General features: G+C 35.8%; 1 protein-coding gene across 1 annotated transcript; it reads right to left on the bottom strand.

Moving 5' to 3' along the window:
- Nucleotides 1–11,955: 11,955 nt before the first annotated feature.
- On the bottom strand, nt 11,956–13,393 carry LOC110900271 (AT-hook motif nuclear-localized protein 22). Its single transcript, XM_022147174.2, has one exon. The coding sequence runs from the start codon at nt 13,086–13,088 to the stop codon at nt 12,192–12,194; it is 897 nt and encodes a 298-aa protein (XP_022002866.1). The 5' UTR covers nt 13,089–13,393; the 3' UTR covers nt 11,956–12,191.
- Nucleotides 13,394–13,594: the final 201 nt, after the last annotated feature.

Below are 13,594 nucleotides of genomic sequence, written 5' to 3'. Positions count from 1 at the left end.
CTCCACTTAAACTCCAATGGTTTTATCAATTACACACATATACTTAACCGTTGTATATTTTTTTCAAACATAGCAACGTTAACGGAAAGTTAGTTATACTCAATTACCCATTTAACATAAAATATGATATCATTACACTTTTGAGGAGAAAAGTATAAGTTATAACCAACATAAATGCCATTTATGATCATCATATGGAGCGTGTTTAAAAATAATTGTTGTATTGAAGTCTCATCACACTTCGTTCATTAAATCAGATCTTAGTCACCAACATTGGGTTGCCTTCATAAGTGTTGCATTTTCTTTATAGTCAAGGCCAACGTTAGAATGTCAAACCTTTGAAAGAGTAAGAATTCCATACCTTTAAAACGTTGTACATTAACCATTCTAAAGCTACATAAGAAAAAAACATACATTGAACATTCTATGTTGACCGCGTGTCAAATCTCTAAATTGACCTTCATTTTCTTAAAGTTTGATTCTCATAAGCTTTATTTTGTCCAAACTAGTAAAATCCCATAATTCACGGAAAGTCGACCCTTTACAAACTTCAATTATTTCAAGTCTTTTGTCATATTAGGGGTTGGGATTTGGGGTATTTTTGGCAAAAGTAGCTGGTGTCTGGTGGCTGAAAGCTGGTGGCTGGTAGCTGGTGGCTATAGCTTTTTAGATATATTTAGGTGTTTGAGAGAGTAGCTGGAGTTTATTTTATCAAATCTTAAAGCCATGAATTTCCCTTTACTATGGAGAAAATGGATAGGGGCGGGTTTAAAGTCTGGTAGAGCATCGGTTTTGGTTAATGGGTCGCCCCCTAAGGAGTTTAGCCTATCTCGAGGGTTGAGACAAGGTAACCCGTTATCACCTTTCCTTTTCATCCTTGCTTTGGAGGCCTTAGATGTAATTATGAAGAGGGCAATAAAGAGCGGACTGTTTAAAGGTGTGACTTTACCAAGGGATGGGCCGATGATTTCTCACTTATGTTACGCGGATGACGCCATTTTTTTAGGAGAATGGTCGGAAGTAAATATTAAAAACCTGAATAGAATTTTAAGATGTTTTTATTTGTGCTCGGGTTTAAAAGTTAATCTAGGGAAGTGTAGCTTATTCGGGGTTGGTGTACACGAGGAAAAAATAGAAGTTATGGAAAAATGTCTTAATTGTAAGGCTGGGAAGACTCCTTTTAACTTTCTGGGCATTCCGATCGGTGCCAATATGAAAAGAATTAAGAATTGGAAGCCAATCGTCGATAAGTTTAATTCTAAACTTTTGTCTTGGAAGGCTAGATCTTTATCTATGGCGGGGAGAATAGTTCTAGCAAAAGCGGTATTAAGGGCATTACCAAACTACTTCTTTTCAATCCTTCTAGCACCAAAAAAAAAGCGATTACGGATCTTGAAGCAATAAGAAGAGACTTTGTTTGGGGGAACAAGAATGAGAAGAATAAAATGAGATGGGTGGTATGGGAAAAATTAGTACAAGCAAAAAGGCATGGGGGGTTGGGCATCGGTGACATTCGTAGTGCTAACCTAGCACTTTTAGCAAAGTGGTGGTGGAAATACAAAGAAAATCCGAGAGCCTTATGGGTTAGTGTTGTGGATAGTATTCACTGGAAGCGGAACTCTGTCTCAATTATTCCTACAAAAAATAAGATCAGTGCCACTTGAAAAGATATTTGTAGCATCGAGAAGGAATTCACGGCATACAACTTATCATTGAATAAAAATCTGGTTGTTGATCTAGGTAATGGAAAGAAGTCAAGGTTTTGGTTAGATTCTTGGTCAGGAGATCAGCCCTTGAAGACTCGTTTCCCTGCGGTTTACGCTTTAACGAAAGACAAGGAAGCAACGGTGTACCAATGTGTAAAATCAGGGGGGGTATAAATAAATGGGGTTGGGTTTGGATCCGTAAATTGAGGAACACTCAGGAATAGCAGCAGTACGACGAGCTGGTTAGTTTTCTAAGGGACCAGAAGACGTTAGACAAGGACGACGTATGGGAATGGAAACCGAGACCTAATGAGATCATCTCAGTCGCTCTTATTAGAGATGAGATTACAAAAAGATCCCTGGACGCTAATGATATACCATGGAAACACTGGAACAAGTGGGTGCCGCCCAAAGTTAACCTTTTTACTTGGAGACCAACAAAAAGACGTATCGCGGTTAAAGTCGAACTGGCAAAAAGGGGAGTACAAGTGGAAAATCAGAACTGTTCTAGATATAATAACGAAGAGGAGTCGGTGAATCATCTTCTAATCAGTTGCTTGAAATCCCGGGCAATTTGGTGGAATGTGCTGGTTTGGTTAAAACTTCCGGTGCAATTCAACAGTGCTTCATGCGAGGAATTATTGGATAAAATAGAAGAGTACAGTGGATCGAAGGATTGGAAGAACTTAATCAAAGCTATAGTTATGACAACCTTGTGGCAAATTTGGAAGTCTAGGAATGATGTGGAGTTTAATAAAAAGGTTGGCTCCATTACAGATTTGATCGGTGGCATAAAGGAACTATCATACTTGTGGATAAAAGAAAGAGCTAGATTGAAGAACTTAGTTTGGGAGAGGTGGAAGGATTTTAACATAAGAGATATCATAAGCTGAGTTTGTTGTCTTTGTTTTCGTTTTTGTTTGTATAAGTTTTGTTTCGTTGTTTAGATCTTGTACTTTTGGGTTTTACAGCTTGCTGGCCCGCGTTCTATAATCACAGAATCTCCGCCGTTCAAAAAAAATATAAAATGACCAAACAAGCCTTTTTATTGAGTAAGAGTTTTTTCTTAAAAGCTTAAAACTAGAAGCTTCTAAAAGCTTCATGCCAAACATACCCTTGGTTTAATTTATACATGTGTTTCACACCTTTTAATGCCATTTTGCAAATTCATTTACATCAAAATGTTTGTGAGTATCTAAGAAAAAAATTGTGATTGAGATAAAGATAATGATAGAGAATGAAACGTGGTAGGTCAAACAAAATCTGTAAATAAATTTAAAGAAAGTTGGTATTTCGTTAAGTTATAGAAATATGGATAGAGATTCCACTGTAAATACTCTAAAATATTACAACAATAATGAAAGTGTGACTTAGCTAAATAAATTGTATCTAAGTATGATTTTACATAGAAAATAATATTTATAAATGATGTGACATAGTTAGAAACAATTTATTCAAATGATAAGTTATATGTGAAAAATGTGAACATAATTTGTTACTTGAAGTTAGTTAGGTAGTTATAAGTTATAACCAGCATATATGCCTTCATAAGTTTTGTATTTTCTTTATAGGTAAGGCCAACGTTAGAATGTCAAGCCTTTGAAAGTGTTAGAATTTCATACCTTTAAAACGTTGTACATTGACTATTCCAAAGGTACATAAGAAAGACATACATTGAGCATTCTATGTTGACCCTGTGTCAAATCTTTAGGGGTCGTTTGTTTTGTAGAATATTATGATGGAATTAGAATGTTTTTTTTTTTTTTTTTTTTTTTTTTTTTTTTTTTTTTGTGGCTGTTATCATCCTGGTCAACTATTTTGGTTGCCCAGGTTTGCTTTATTAATAAAATTCTTTGTTTGCCCTTCAAAAAAAAAAAAAGTAGGAATTAGAATGTGTGGGAATTTGAATTAATTTAAGTGAAATAGAAGGAATTGGAATTTGTAGGAATTTAAATTAATTCCAATGAAAATTTGCATTTTGTTTGATTTGTGAATTTATTTATTTATTTATAATTGAGTTAATTACTTTTTGAGTCCCCGTGTTTTAGTGGTTTTAACAATTTGAGTCCAAAATCTAAAAATTTAACGCCCCGAGTCCCTAAGCACTCATTTTATAACGTTTTGAGTCCAATTTTTAACACTAGTACTTTTAATTTTGAACTCAAATAATTAAAACCACTAAAACACAGGGACTCCAAGTATTATAAAATGAGCCGTTAGGGACTCAAGGTGACTTTTTTAATTTTGGACTTAAGTGGTTAAAACCACTAAAACACAGGACTTACAAAGTAATTTACTCTTTATAATTAGAGTTAAATGCCATTTTAGTCCCTGTGGTTTGGGACATTTTGCAAGTTTAGTCCAAAGATTTCATTTTTCGTCCGTGGGTCCAAAAAGGTTTCATCGTTGCCATTTTAGTCCACTGTGTTAACTTCATCCATTTTTTCTGTTAATGAGAAGGACAATTCGGTCATTTTATATGTAATTTTGTTAATTAGAAGGGCAATTCGGCCATATAAAATGACCGAATTGCCTTTCTCGTTAACAGAAAAAATGAATGAAGTTAACCCAGTTGACTAAAATGGCAACGGTGAAACTTTTTCGGACCCACAGATGAAAAATGAAACCTTTGGACTAAACTGGTAAAATGACTCGAACCACATGGACTAAAATGACATTTAACTCTTATAATTAAAATGGAATGTTCATATTAATAAAATGACAAAATTATCCTTATCTTTCCTATCCTCACTTCTCCCTCACAAATTTACCCTTGCCAACCCTAAGGGTGAAGGAGGCACCCCCTAATGAGGTGAGAGAAAACTTTTTGTAACCCAATCATACGTTGCCATGTCATTTCCCCTCTATAACTTCCCTCTTATCCAAAAACGTACGGGATGCACCCCTCTTAGAGGAATTATTTTTTTATTCAAAAAAAAAAAAAAAGTTTTCATTGGTTGAAAAAAAGGGTGGCCCACCTTCTCTCTCCTTCCTAAATCGGTGCCTCCTCCCCAAAATTGCTCCCCTCTTGGATGGCGGCACCATACCCGCTCGACAACTTTGGTCCCCGAAGGGAGTCACCGAGGGTGCCCCGCTTAGCCTAATGGATGGAATTACCATCAGGGGCCGTATAAAAGGGCCGGAGGGTGGGGGGGTCGCTCAGTAGTGTTATATATTTAGTTTTTGTATAGAAATTTTTTGATATATACGTTTTCGACTCCCCGGTTCTATAGAAATTTTTGGGTATAGACGTTTTCGACCCACCCGTCATTCGGGTCAAGCTTCGCCACTGATTACCATAATCATACAGATATATAGTTCGTAGAATCGCAACAACCTCAACACTTGATTATCTTCATCATAGGTATTTTCGTTGATTTTAGAATGTTCGGTTTTAAATTGACCTAACACTCCATGTTATCTAACTAAAATCGTTTTTGGGTTTTGATTAACAAAGCTTGAATCATTTTTCGTAATGGTAGATTTTGGTTCCAGTTTATGAACAAAAGTCCCTTCTGGTTCTAAACGATGAACATGGCTCGATTGATTTATTCATCCTTGTTCGGTTATGTTTTACTGTAATTTTTTTTTTTATCTCAAACTGTTTTGCAATCCACTGTTTAATATTTTACCAAAAATCGACTTGTTAAAATATTTTGTCTGGAATGGGGTTTTTTGGTGATCTTTACACGTTTCGTTGTAAAGTTTGAAATTCCATCACATATGTGAAGGAAAGTGACTGTCCCATGAATGAGGGAATTGGTTAGAATGGGTTCCAATTTTAATTCCATGTTTAACCAACCAAACAAACAGAATTTTCATTGGAATTAATTGCAATTCCAATTCTGTTAGATATTGTGAAATGTGAACCAAACTAGACCTTAAATTGACCTTCATTTTTTTGAAATTTGATTTTCATAGCTTAGCCTAAAGGGTGTGGGCGGCATGAGTTGGGTCATTAATGCCACATAGGACCATTAATAGATTGCTATACCACCCTCTTGCCTCATCCACTATGATTGATATGGATTAAACCATGACAACCATGAGTCTCATTTCTTTTTTTAACATTTCCTTTTCATAAAAATAAATTAAAATAAGAAAATAGTAGTTTGGGTCATGACCACACCCTTAGGGTAGTAGTTTTGGATGATGGATTAGAAGTAGGCAGTGTTGTAAAAATCGGTATTAATCGGCGCCTAGGCGGCGCCTAGGCACTAGTCGGCCGTTGGCTGATTAATTTTGAGCTAGTCGGACCATTAGTCGGTAGTCGGTCCAAGTCGGTCCTAGTCGGTGCAAGGCGGCCCAAATCGGCCCAAGTCGGCCAAATCGTTTCTAGTCGGCCCACTCTTTTTTAGTTTAAATCTGGACCAAACAAATGTTTTTAACCATTAAATACATGGCCCAAGTTGTTTAGTTCCAATCTAGCCCAAAAAACATGTTTCTAACCCATTAAAACATATTCTATGAGGTCATGATTGATATGTTAATGTTTGAATGTTTAAATACTTAAATTTCTATGTATTAAACTTCATTGTTTGAATTTTGAACTATTTTTAAGTATTATATTGATATTAATGTGTGTATTGAATGTTTAAATACTTGATTTGCTATGTTTTAAACTTAGTTGTTTGAATTTTAAACTATTTTTAAGTATTATACTGATATTAATGTACATGTGTATATATAAATTTAAAAATTATATATAAAAATTCCGATCCGATTAATCCCGATTAATCCTGATTAATCCCGATTAATCCCTAGTCAGTACTACACCGCCCGACTAGCGCCTAGCGATCTCTACAACAATGGAAGTAGGTGACATGATGTGAAGGGTCATGGTGACCATGGGGTTCATGACCACACCCTATAGCCTTAGCCATTTTGTCCAAACTAGTAAAATCCAATAATTTACGGAAAAGTTGACCTTTTCAATCATTTAAGTCTTTGTCAATCTTTTAGAAATTGGTTTTTTATAGCGTACTGGATTGGGCTTAGAAATGATCTAAGCGGTTGTACCATGCAGTTTAATCTGTTTAACTAGTCAACCATATAACTCCATAAAAAAATCAACAAAGTTTTTTTAAATAAAAGTCTACAACAATGCATCAAATTCACGATCCCTTATAAGACGAAATTATCATCGTCATCCTCGTTAACAAGAACATAACTATTTTCGTTTCCTACAATATAAAATAAAAAGTTTAACTACCAATAATCATAATATAATAAAATTATGTTAGATAAGTAACATATATAACAAGTAATCTTGTGTTTGAGAAGTCGGTTCATCTTCTTCCTCACCAAACATGTTATCTATATGATTAATAATTTAATAATCAACCGGATCTAGGATCTCTTACCATATATGAGTCTAGAAAAACATTCAAAAAAAAATATCACTTAAAAAGTAAATTACGATATAATAAAACATTAAACGAAATTGAAAAGACGCTTTTGGGTTTGGTACACTGGGTTATAATGGGGACACGTGGCAAAACACAAAAATAACAAGGGCATTTTAGTCCAACACATATTATTCTCATATTACCCTAAATAAACTAAAACGCATCAGAACCTTATAGTTCATCCCACCAACATACCACCAACACACCACCATCACCACCACTACTCCACCACCACCACCACCCCCTCCGCCACTAGACTCGTAAGGCAGGCTTCGGCGACCCCCGCCATCACTGCCGTCGTCTTCCTTTTTAGAAACAGAAAATTACGCTTCAGATTCACGAGTTTTTTCCTTTTTCGATTTGCAATCTGATTAGGAGATGGATCTAGTGATGTATATATAGCCAACCTGATGAACTAAGCCGAGGCCAGCTTCTCAACCAAAAGTGATGAATGCTCCAATAAAGAGTTCAGCTATAGCAATTGGGAATTTTTTAACAAAAAGAAAAATTGTGTGTGATGCATTTTGATTTCAAATTGAAAATGGATATAATGAGAATGAAGATGCAGTAGAGGAGTCAAGTGATTAAATTTGTGTCGACATGAGTAAACTCTATTAAGAGTAATGGATAAGATTCCATGTGCACATGTCATCATTGTCACTTTTGTTGTTTTATTGAAAATACTATTTAGTTCTAGACATCGTACGATCAAATCTTGATTGGCATTTATCTCACAGAAAACTTTTACAAATTTTTGTTATGTTTTATACTATTGTGTTTTATATTTTACTTTATTGTGTTTTATACCGCATTGATAAAACATAATTTTTTGTATTTTACTCTATTGCGTTTTATGTTTTACTCTATTGGTTTTATAAATCTTGAGAAAAACTGGTTTTATAAATATTGATAAAAACACATTTTTTGTGTTTTTAGTCCATTGCATTTTAGGAAAAAATACATTTTTTTTTTGTGTTTTAGTCCATTACGTTTTAGAAAAACACATTTTTTTTAGTTTTTGGTCCATTGCGTTTTAGAAAAAAAAAACACATTTTATTGTGTTTTTTGTCCATTGTGTTTTAGAAAAAAAAAACATTTCTTTGTGTTTTTTGTCTATTACATTTTAGAACAAATACATTTTTTGTGTTTTTAGCCCATTGCGTTTTAGGAAGAAGATATTTCTTTGTGTTTTTAGTCCATTGCGTTTTACAAAAAAAAAATCATTTCTGTGTTTTTCAGCCATTGCGTTTTATAAATAACACATTTCTTTTGTGTTTTTTTCCAATGCGTTTTAAAAACAAAACATTTTTTTGTGTTTTTTTCCTAGCGTTTTAGAAAAAAATCATTTTTTTTGTATTTTTTGTCAATTGCATTTTACGCATCTGGGTTATAGAAAACTTTTTTTTTCAAAGGTATAGGAACAGTATACCCGTTTTAAAGATAAAAAACGTCGCTTTTATGGTGCAATTTTTATTGAAAAATAATGTCGTATGAAAAGATTATTAATGTTTGAAAAACAGGAGGGATTGGAATAGAGAGAAACTATTGACTTGGATGGACTAGAATACCCCTACAAATCAACACGCGCCTCCTTCTTTTTTATCAATTATACCCATTTAATCCCAGCCTTGATTAATCAATTGATGGTCAATATTACTTTCTAGTCTTCCTACCAAAATAAACATCATATTACAAAATGTATTTTTTTCACATCACCATGGTCTAATTTATGTTTTACTGACGGTTTGTTAGTTTACCACTCCCATTTTTTTACTTTTTATTGGTTTCGTCACAGTTCCACAAATATTAACGGTATGTGGCCTCCTTTGGTAATAGTTCGTCGGAGATATTCATATGTGTAGTGATGTTCGACGCACATGATAAAGATAGTGGGATTGAGTCCCTCATTTAGAACAATGGCATGTAAAATGTTTGTTTAGGAAAACAAGTTTGATATTATCAATCTCGAAAACTCATGTCAATGAATTCCTCATTCACTCGTTATGAGGAAGTATGGGACAATTTGTTTCAGCTCTTAATGGTTTAGACCTCACATCTTACTGGTTCAACACTTAATAGTTCAGACTGTATGTTTTGCAAGCAGATGTCTGAATGGTTCAGACATTTGCCTCTAAAGGGTTAAACATTATACTGAGTTTGAATGGTTATGACATCTTGCTTGAATTGGTCAGACATTTGTCTCTGAATGGTTAGACATTATACTTGCTCTTAATGGTTTAGATCTCTTACTAGTTCAGCACTTAATGGTTCAGAGTTCTCTTACTAGTTCAGCACTTATTCAGAAGTTGTTAAACAACCCCTATATCATGCGATTTGTCTTTCAACAAATCACAAAGTTTGTAAAGAGGCATCGTTACAATTTGGGACTGTTCACCATTCTCTAAAATTAAGGTTACATATAAAGAGAGCGCGTTTTGGCCATTTTGCGGTATTGTTCAAACTTGAATCTCCATTGCTCGTAAGCAAATGGTCAAATGCCCAATTGATAGCTCTCCTAGAAGATTTATCAAACATTCTCTATTGGTTCTCTAAAACATCGTTAGTGATCAGTTTGGATTCATCTTCTTCAATTTCTACAACCATTGACCTAACTACAAAAACTTTAAAAATATCATCAAAGGTGAACGATTAAAAGTAATTATTCTTTAAAGACATTACTTAATAAACTTTAAACAAGGGTTTTAAGCATTCTGCCATTTACAAGCTATTCAACAGGTTGCGTAGCGATAAGCGCCTACTTTTCCTCTTATAAAGGTCATAGGTTTAAATCATTCTTTCGCTAGGTTGTGTTAAGACCTCCTGAAGGTTATCTTTCCAACACAAGTGGCGATTTACTTAGGGTGAGAGGGGCACTCCCATCTTAGGGGAGTCCCTTCTCTTACGCACACCCAATCAGGTTATGCCACGTCAACTCCCCTCTTAAACTCCCCTCACACCCCAATTTGATGGCGGCACTCCCCTCTTAGGTGACTTGTTTTTTTATTAAAAAAAAGAAAAATACTTGATTGGTTGTTACAAGCTATGGGCCCACCATCTCCTCTCTCTTCATGCGGTGACTCCTCCCCGACCCAACTCCCCGATTTGGGTCCCCGCAGGGATGGCGGCGGTGTTCCCGCTTGAGGAATGGGGTCACCGATCTGCCTTCCCGCTGGTGCCCCGCTCACCCTTATACCATTGGTTAAAGGTACTAGGAAAATTTTCTGGAAACAAATCCTCATGGTTAAAAAAAAAATTGAGAAAAGAAAAGATCTATAACTAGTTAAACCTTAGGCTAGCTTATTAAAGACACTAATTAAGTAGGGGGTGTTTAATTTCATATTCTCAAAATTGAAAGACTAATTTTCAAATCTAATTGTTGCAAAGCTCTTTTTTAGCCTCATGTTGTATATTTAAATAAGCAGTCTTAAAATTTAATTATAATAAAATAAAATATTCAAACATCTAAACTATATGGAGATTGAACTCAAACCCTGTTATAAAATGGTTATCCGAGCTTGTTGATTATTAGCTTCTCAAACAAAGACCGACTTAATTTCCTACCACTTGACACCTTGCTCAACTTATTGGCTAGTTAATTTATTAATATTATATATTTCTTACTTCTCTAACTATATAGAGGTCATGTAATTTTTTATCAACATATAAAGACATAAGCATATCTAGGGTTCAACAAAGCATCTCCAGTCCTCACTTAAGACAAACCAATCACTTTCTTCTGCAAGGAACTCACACAGATTGTAACAGACAGATAACACACAAACACACACACACACACACATATATATATAGAGAGAGAGAGAGATATAGAGAGAGAGAAGTGTAGTGATGAAGCTGAAGATGGGGTGGGTTGCACTTGCTGTTGCAGTGTTGCTTGCCTTGGAAAAGAGCATTAAGAGCTCTTGCATTTGCACGTGTAACCACTCTCATCATACAACTTCAAACCCTAAATAAAGACAGTCAAACATCACCCTCACACAGATCTACATACACAGATTTAGAGAGAGAAAAGATGTATATATGTATGTAGATACACATACAAAGCCTTAGACAAGAAGTTAAAAATGTCCATAAATGCATGTTTTCTTGAACACCCATATCCTAAAGATATCAACTTTACCATATTCTGCATAACACCTTCAAGACACTTTTCCGCCATTTGCTCAACCCTCATCAAAAGATGCACAAAAAGATTTGTACTTGAATGGACTTCTTTCTTTTTCTTTAACTTACACAAAATATATGTTGTGGACAACTAATAAATCAACTGAAAAGACTAAAACATGATCATAAAGTATGTTTATATATGAACTTGTGGGGTCTCATTTATCATATGTAAGGGGTGTACAGTTGGGATCTTGAATGGTTTAATGAGGGTTTCATAATTCATACAACCTAAAAGGAAACCTTAATTTTTTAACATACAAATCATATAAAGCATCTATATCTAGGCTGTCTCATTACCTTAATTATATTCTTGATTTAATCATACAACTAAAGCATGATTACAACTAATTAAAGCATCTCCAACGGGCGCCCATAGCCGCATGTGTAGTGATGTGGAGAGGCGCCTGTGAAGGCGAAAACCTTCGGCCAAGGCAGGGTCGAACGGGTTCTGTGGGGGGGGGGGGGGGGAGTGGCGACCATGAAAAGAGTAGGTGCCGACGTGGAGGCGCCTGTCCCTCCATTCCACTCGAGACGGTCAAGAAAATTAGATAAATTACTAGATAATTAGTGATTTAAGGAAAAGATTTTGTGTTTAAAAGAAGTTAACTATAAAAAAACTTGTATATAAAAAAAGAAGAAGAATCAATGTTCTAGCATAATGAAATTCACAAAAAGGATATTAATTTCACAAGTTTTGTACAACCTCAATTCCTGATCAAACATGCTATAAAACCCTAATCATTCCAATTAATTAACATCACAAACTTACTAATTCATGTGTAAAAAACAAATAAAGGAAAATGATCCACGAGATCGAATTACATAAGTTTAAGAGAAAGTAAGGATAAAGAAGAATTAAACAATAGTGTTTGATTCCTCTTGATCATGATCATCAAAAAGGAGGACGATTCGCACCCCAATAGGCATCCGTTGGCAACGAATTTAGCATATTAGGAGGCATTCCATGGAACAAAGGCGGATTCGCCTCGTTCATTAGTTGTTGTTGTTGTTGTTGTTGTTGACCGTTAATCCCAGAAGGGGAAACCGGTGTAGTCTCTTCTTCTTCAAGAGGAAGTCTCTCATATGCCGCATTTCCAAATGACGCCGCCATGATTACCACCGGCCCGGAAGCCAACAAGGGTCCCACAACCCCTCCTCCAACCACTTGCCCTTGTCCACCGGCCAAGTAAATAGTTAACCCTGAAGCAGCCGGTGGAGCTGGGGGTGGAAGAAATGACCCTGAAAGCGATAAGATCTCAAATCGCCCATGTAGGGTCAACACATCCCCAGCTGTCGCCGGCTGCTTCAGGGTTACATTAGTAACCGTTCCACTACCACTCAATATACAAACCCCTCTTTGTTTCCTTAGCGAAAAATTCGCTATGCTCTCTTGTATATCACACCCGCTCGCCACCTCCATCACATGCGACCGCAGCGCGTTAGGGCTATCCCTCGTGATAATAACCGGTGGCTTCGGCTTATTCTTCGATCCAGCCGGACGCCCTCGTGGCCGCCTTGAACCACCACTTCCACCACCACCACTACTATGATCTCCTTGATCCCCTCCTGTCACCACCGAAGCTAACTCTCTTCCACCACCACCACCATCATTATTATTATTACTATTATTCCCATCACGGTCTCTCTTATGACCGACAACTTGATCTTCCTCCTCATGTAGCGGCTGCTGTTGAAACTGATGGTAGTGTTGTTGTTGTTGTTGTATATGAAGATCTCTACTATGAAAAGGAGGAGGTAGAGGACGACCATGTGTAGTTACTGGATTCATTTTCTCCAAACTTTTCACAAACAAAACTATATAGTTTTCACAACAAGATTCAAAACAGAAACAACCATGTTGAGAAGAAGATATGCAAATTCTAGTTGCATGTGTTGAAAGATATGCAAATATTTGGTGAAAATCTAGAGAGAGAGAAAGAGAGAGAGAAAGAGAGAGAGGGGGGGTTTTGATGTGTGTTTGAAAGATGAAAGTGAAAGATTATGGTTTTAGGTTTTGGGGTTTGAGAGTTTTGTTGAGAAGACAGCGAACGGAGCGCATGGGGGCGGTGGCGGTGGGTTGGACCCACGTTTCTCTCTCCTTTGTCCCCCTCGCTAGCCCACGTTCTCTCTCGTCTTTCTATTTTTTTCTTTCAATTTGCTTGTTTTTGTTTGTGTTTTGTCGGTTTCTTAATAAATACAAAGTTTTATATTTGTTTGAATGGATGTAACATTTTTTTTAGGATTATAGGATGCAAGTTTTTAGTTGGACCGTTAATATTGTTGTTCTACAATGAC

The sequence above is a fragment of the Helianthus annuus genome, chromosome 13 (genome assembly GCF_002127325.2).
Source record: "Helianthus annuus cultivar XRQ/B chromosome 13, HanXRQr2.0-SUNRISE, whole genome shotgun sequence".
NCBI lineage: Eukaryota > Viridiplantae > Streptophyta > Magnoliopsida > Asterales > Asteraceae > Helianthus > Helianthus annuus.
The sequence above is the reverse complement of the archived record's forward strand: the minus strand, read 5'-3'. Positions and strand labels throughout refer to the sequence as shown.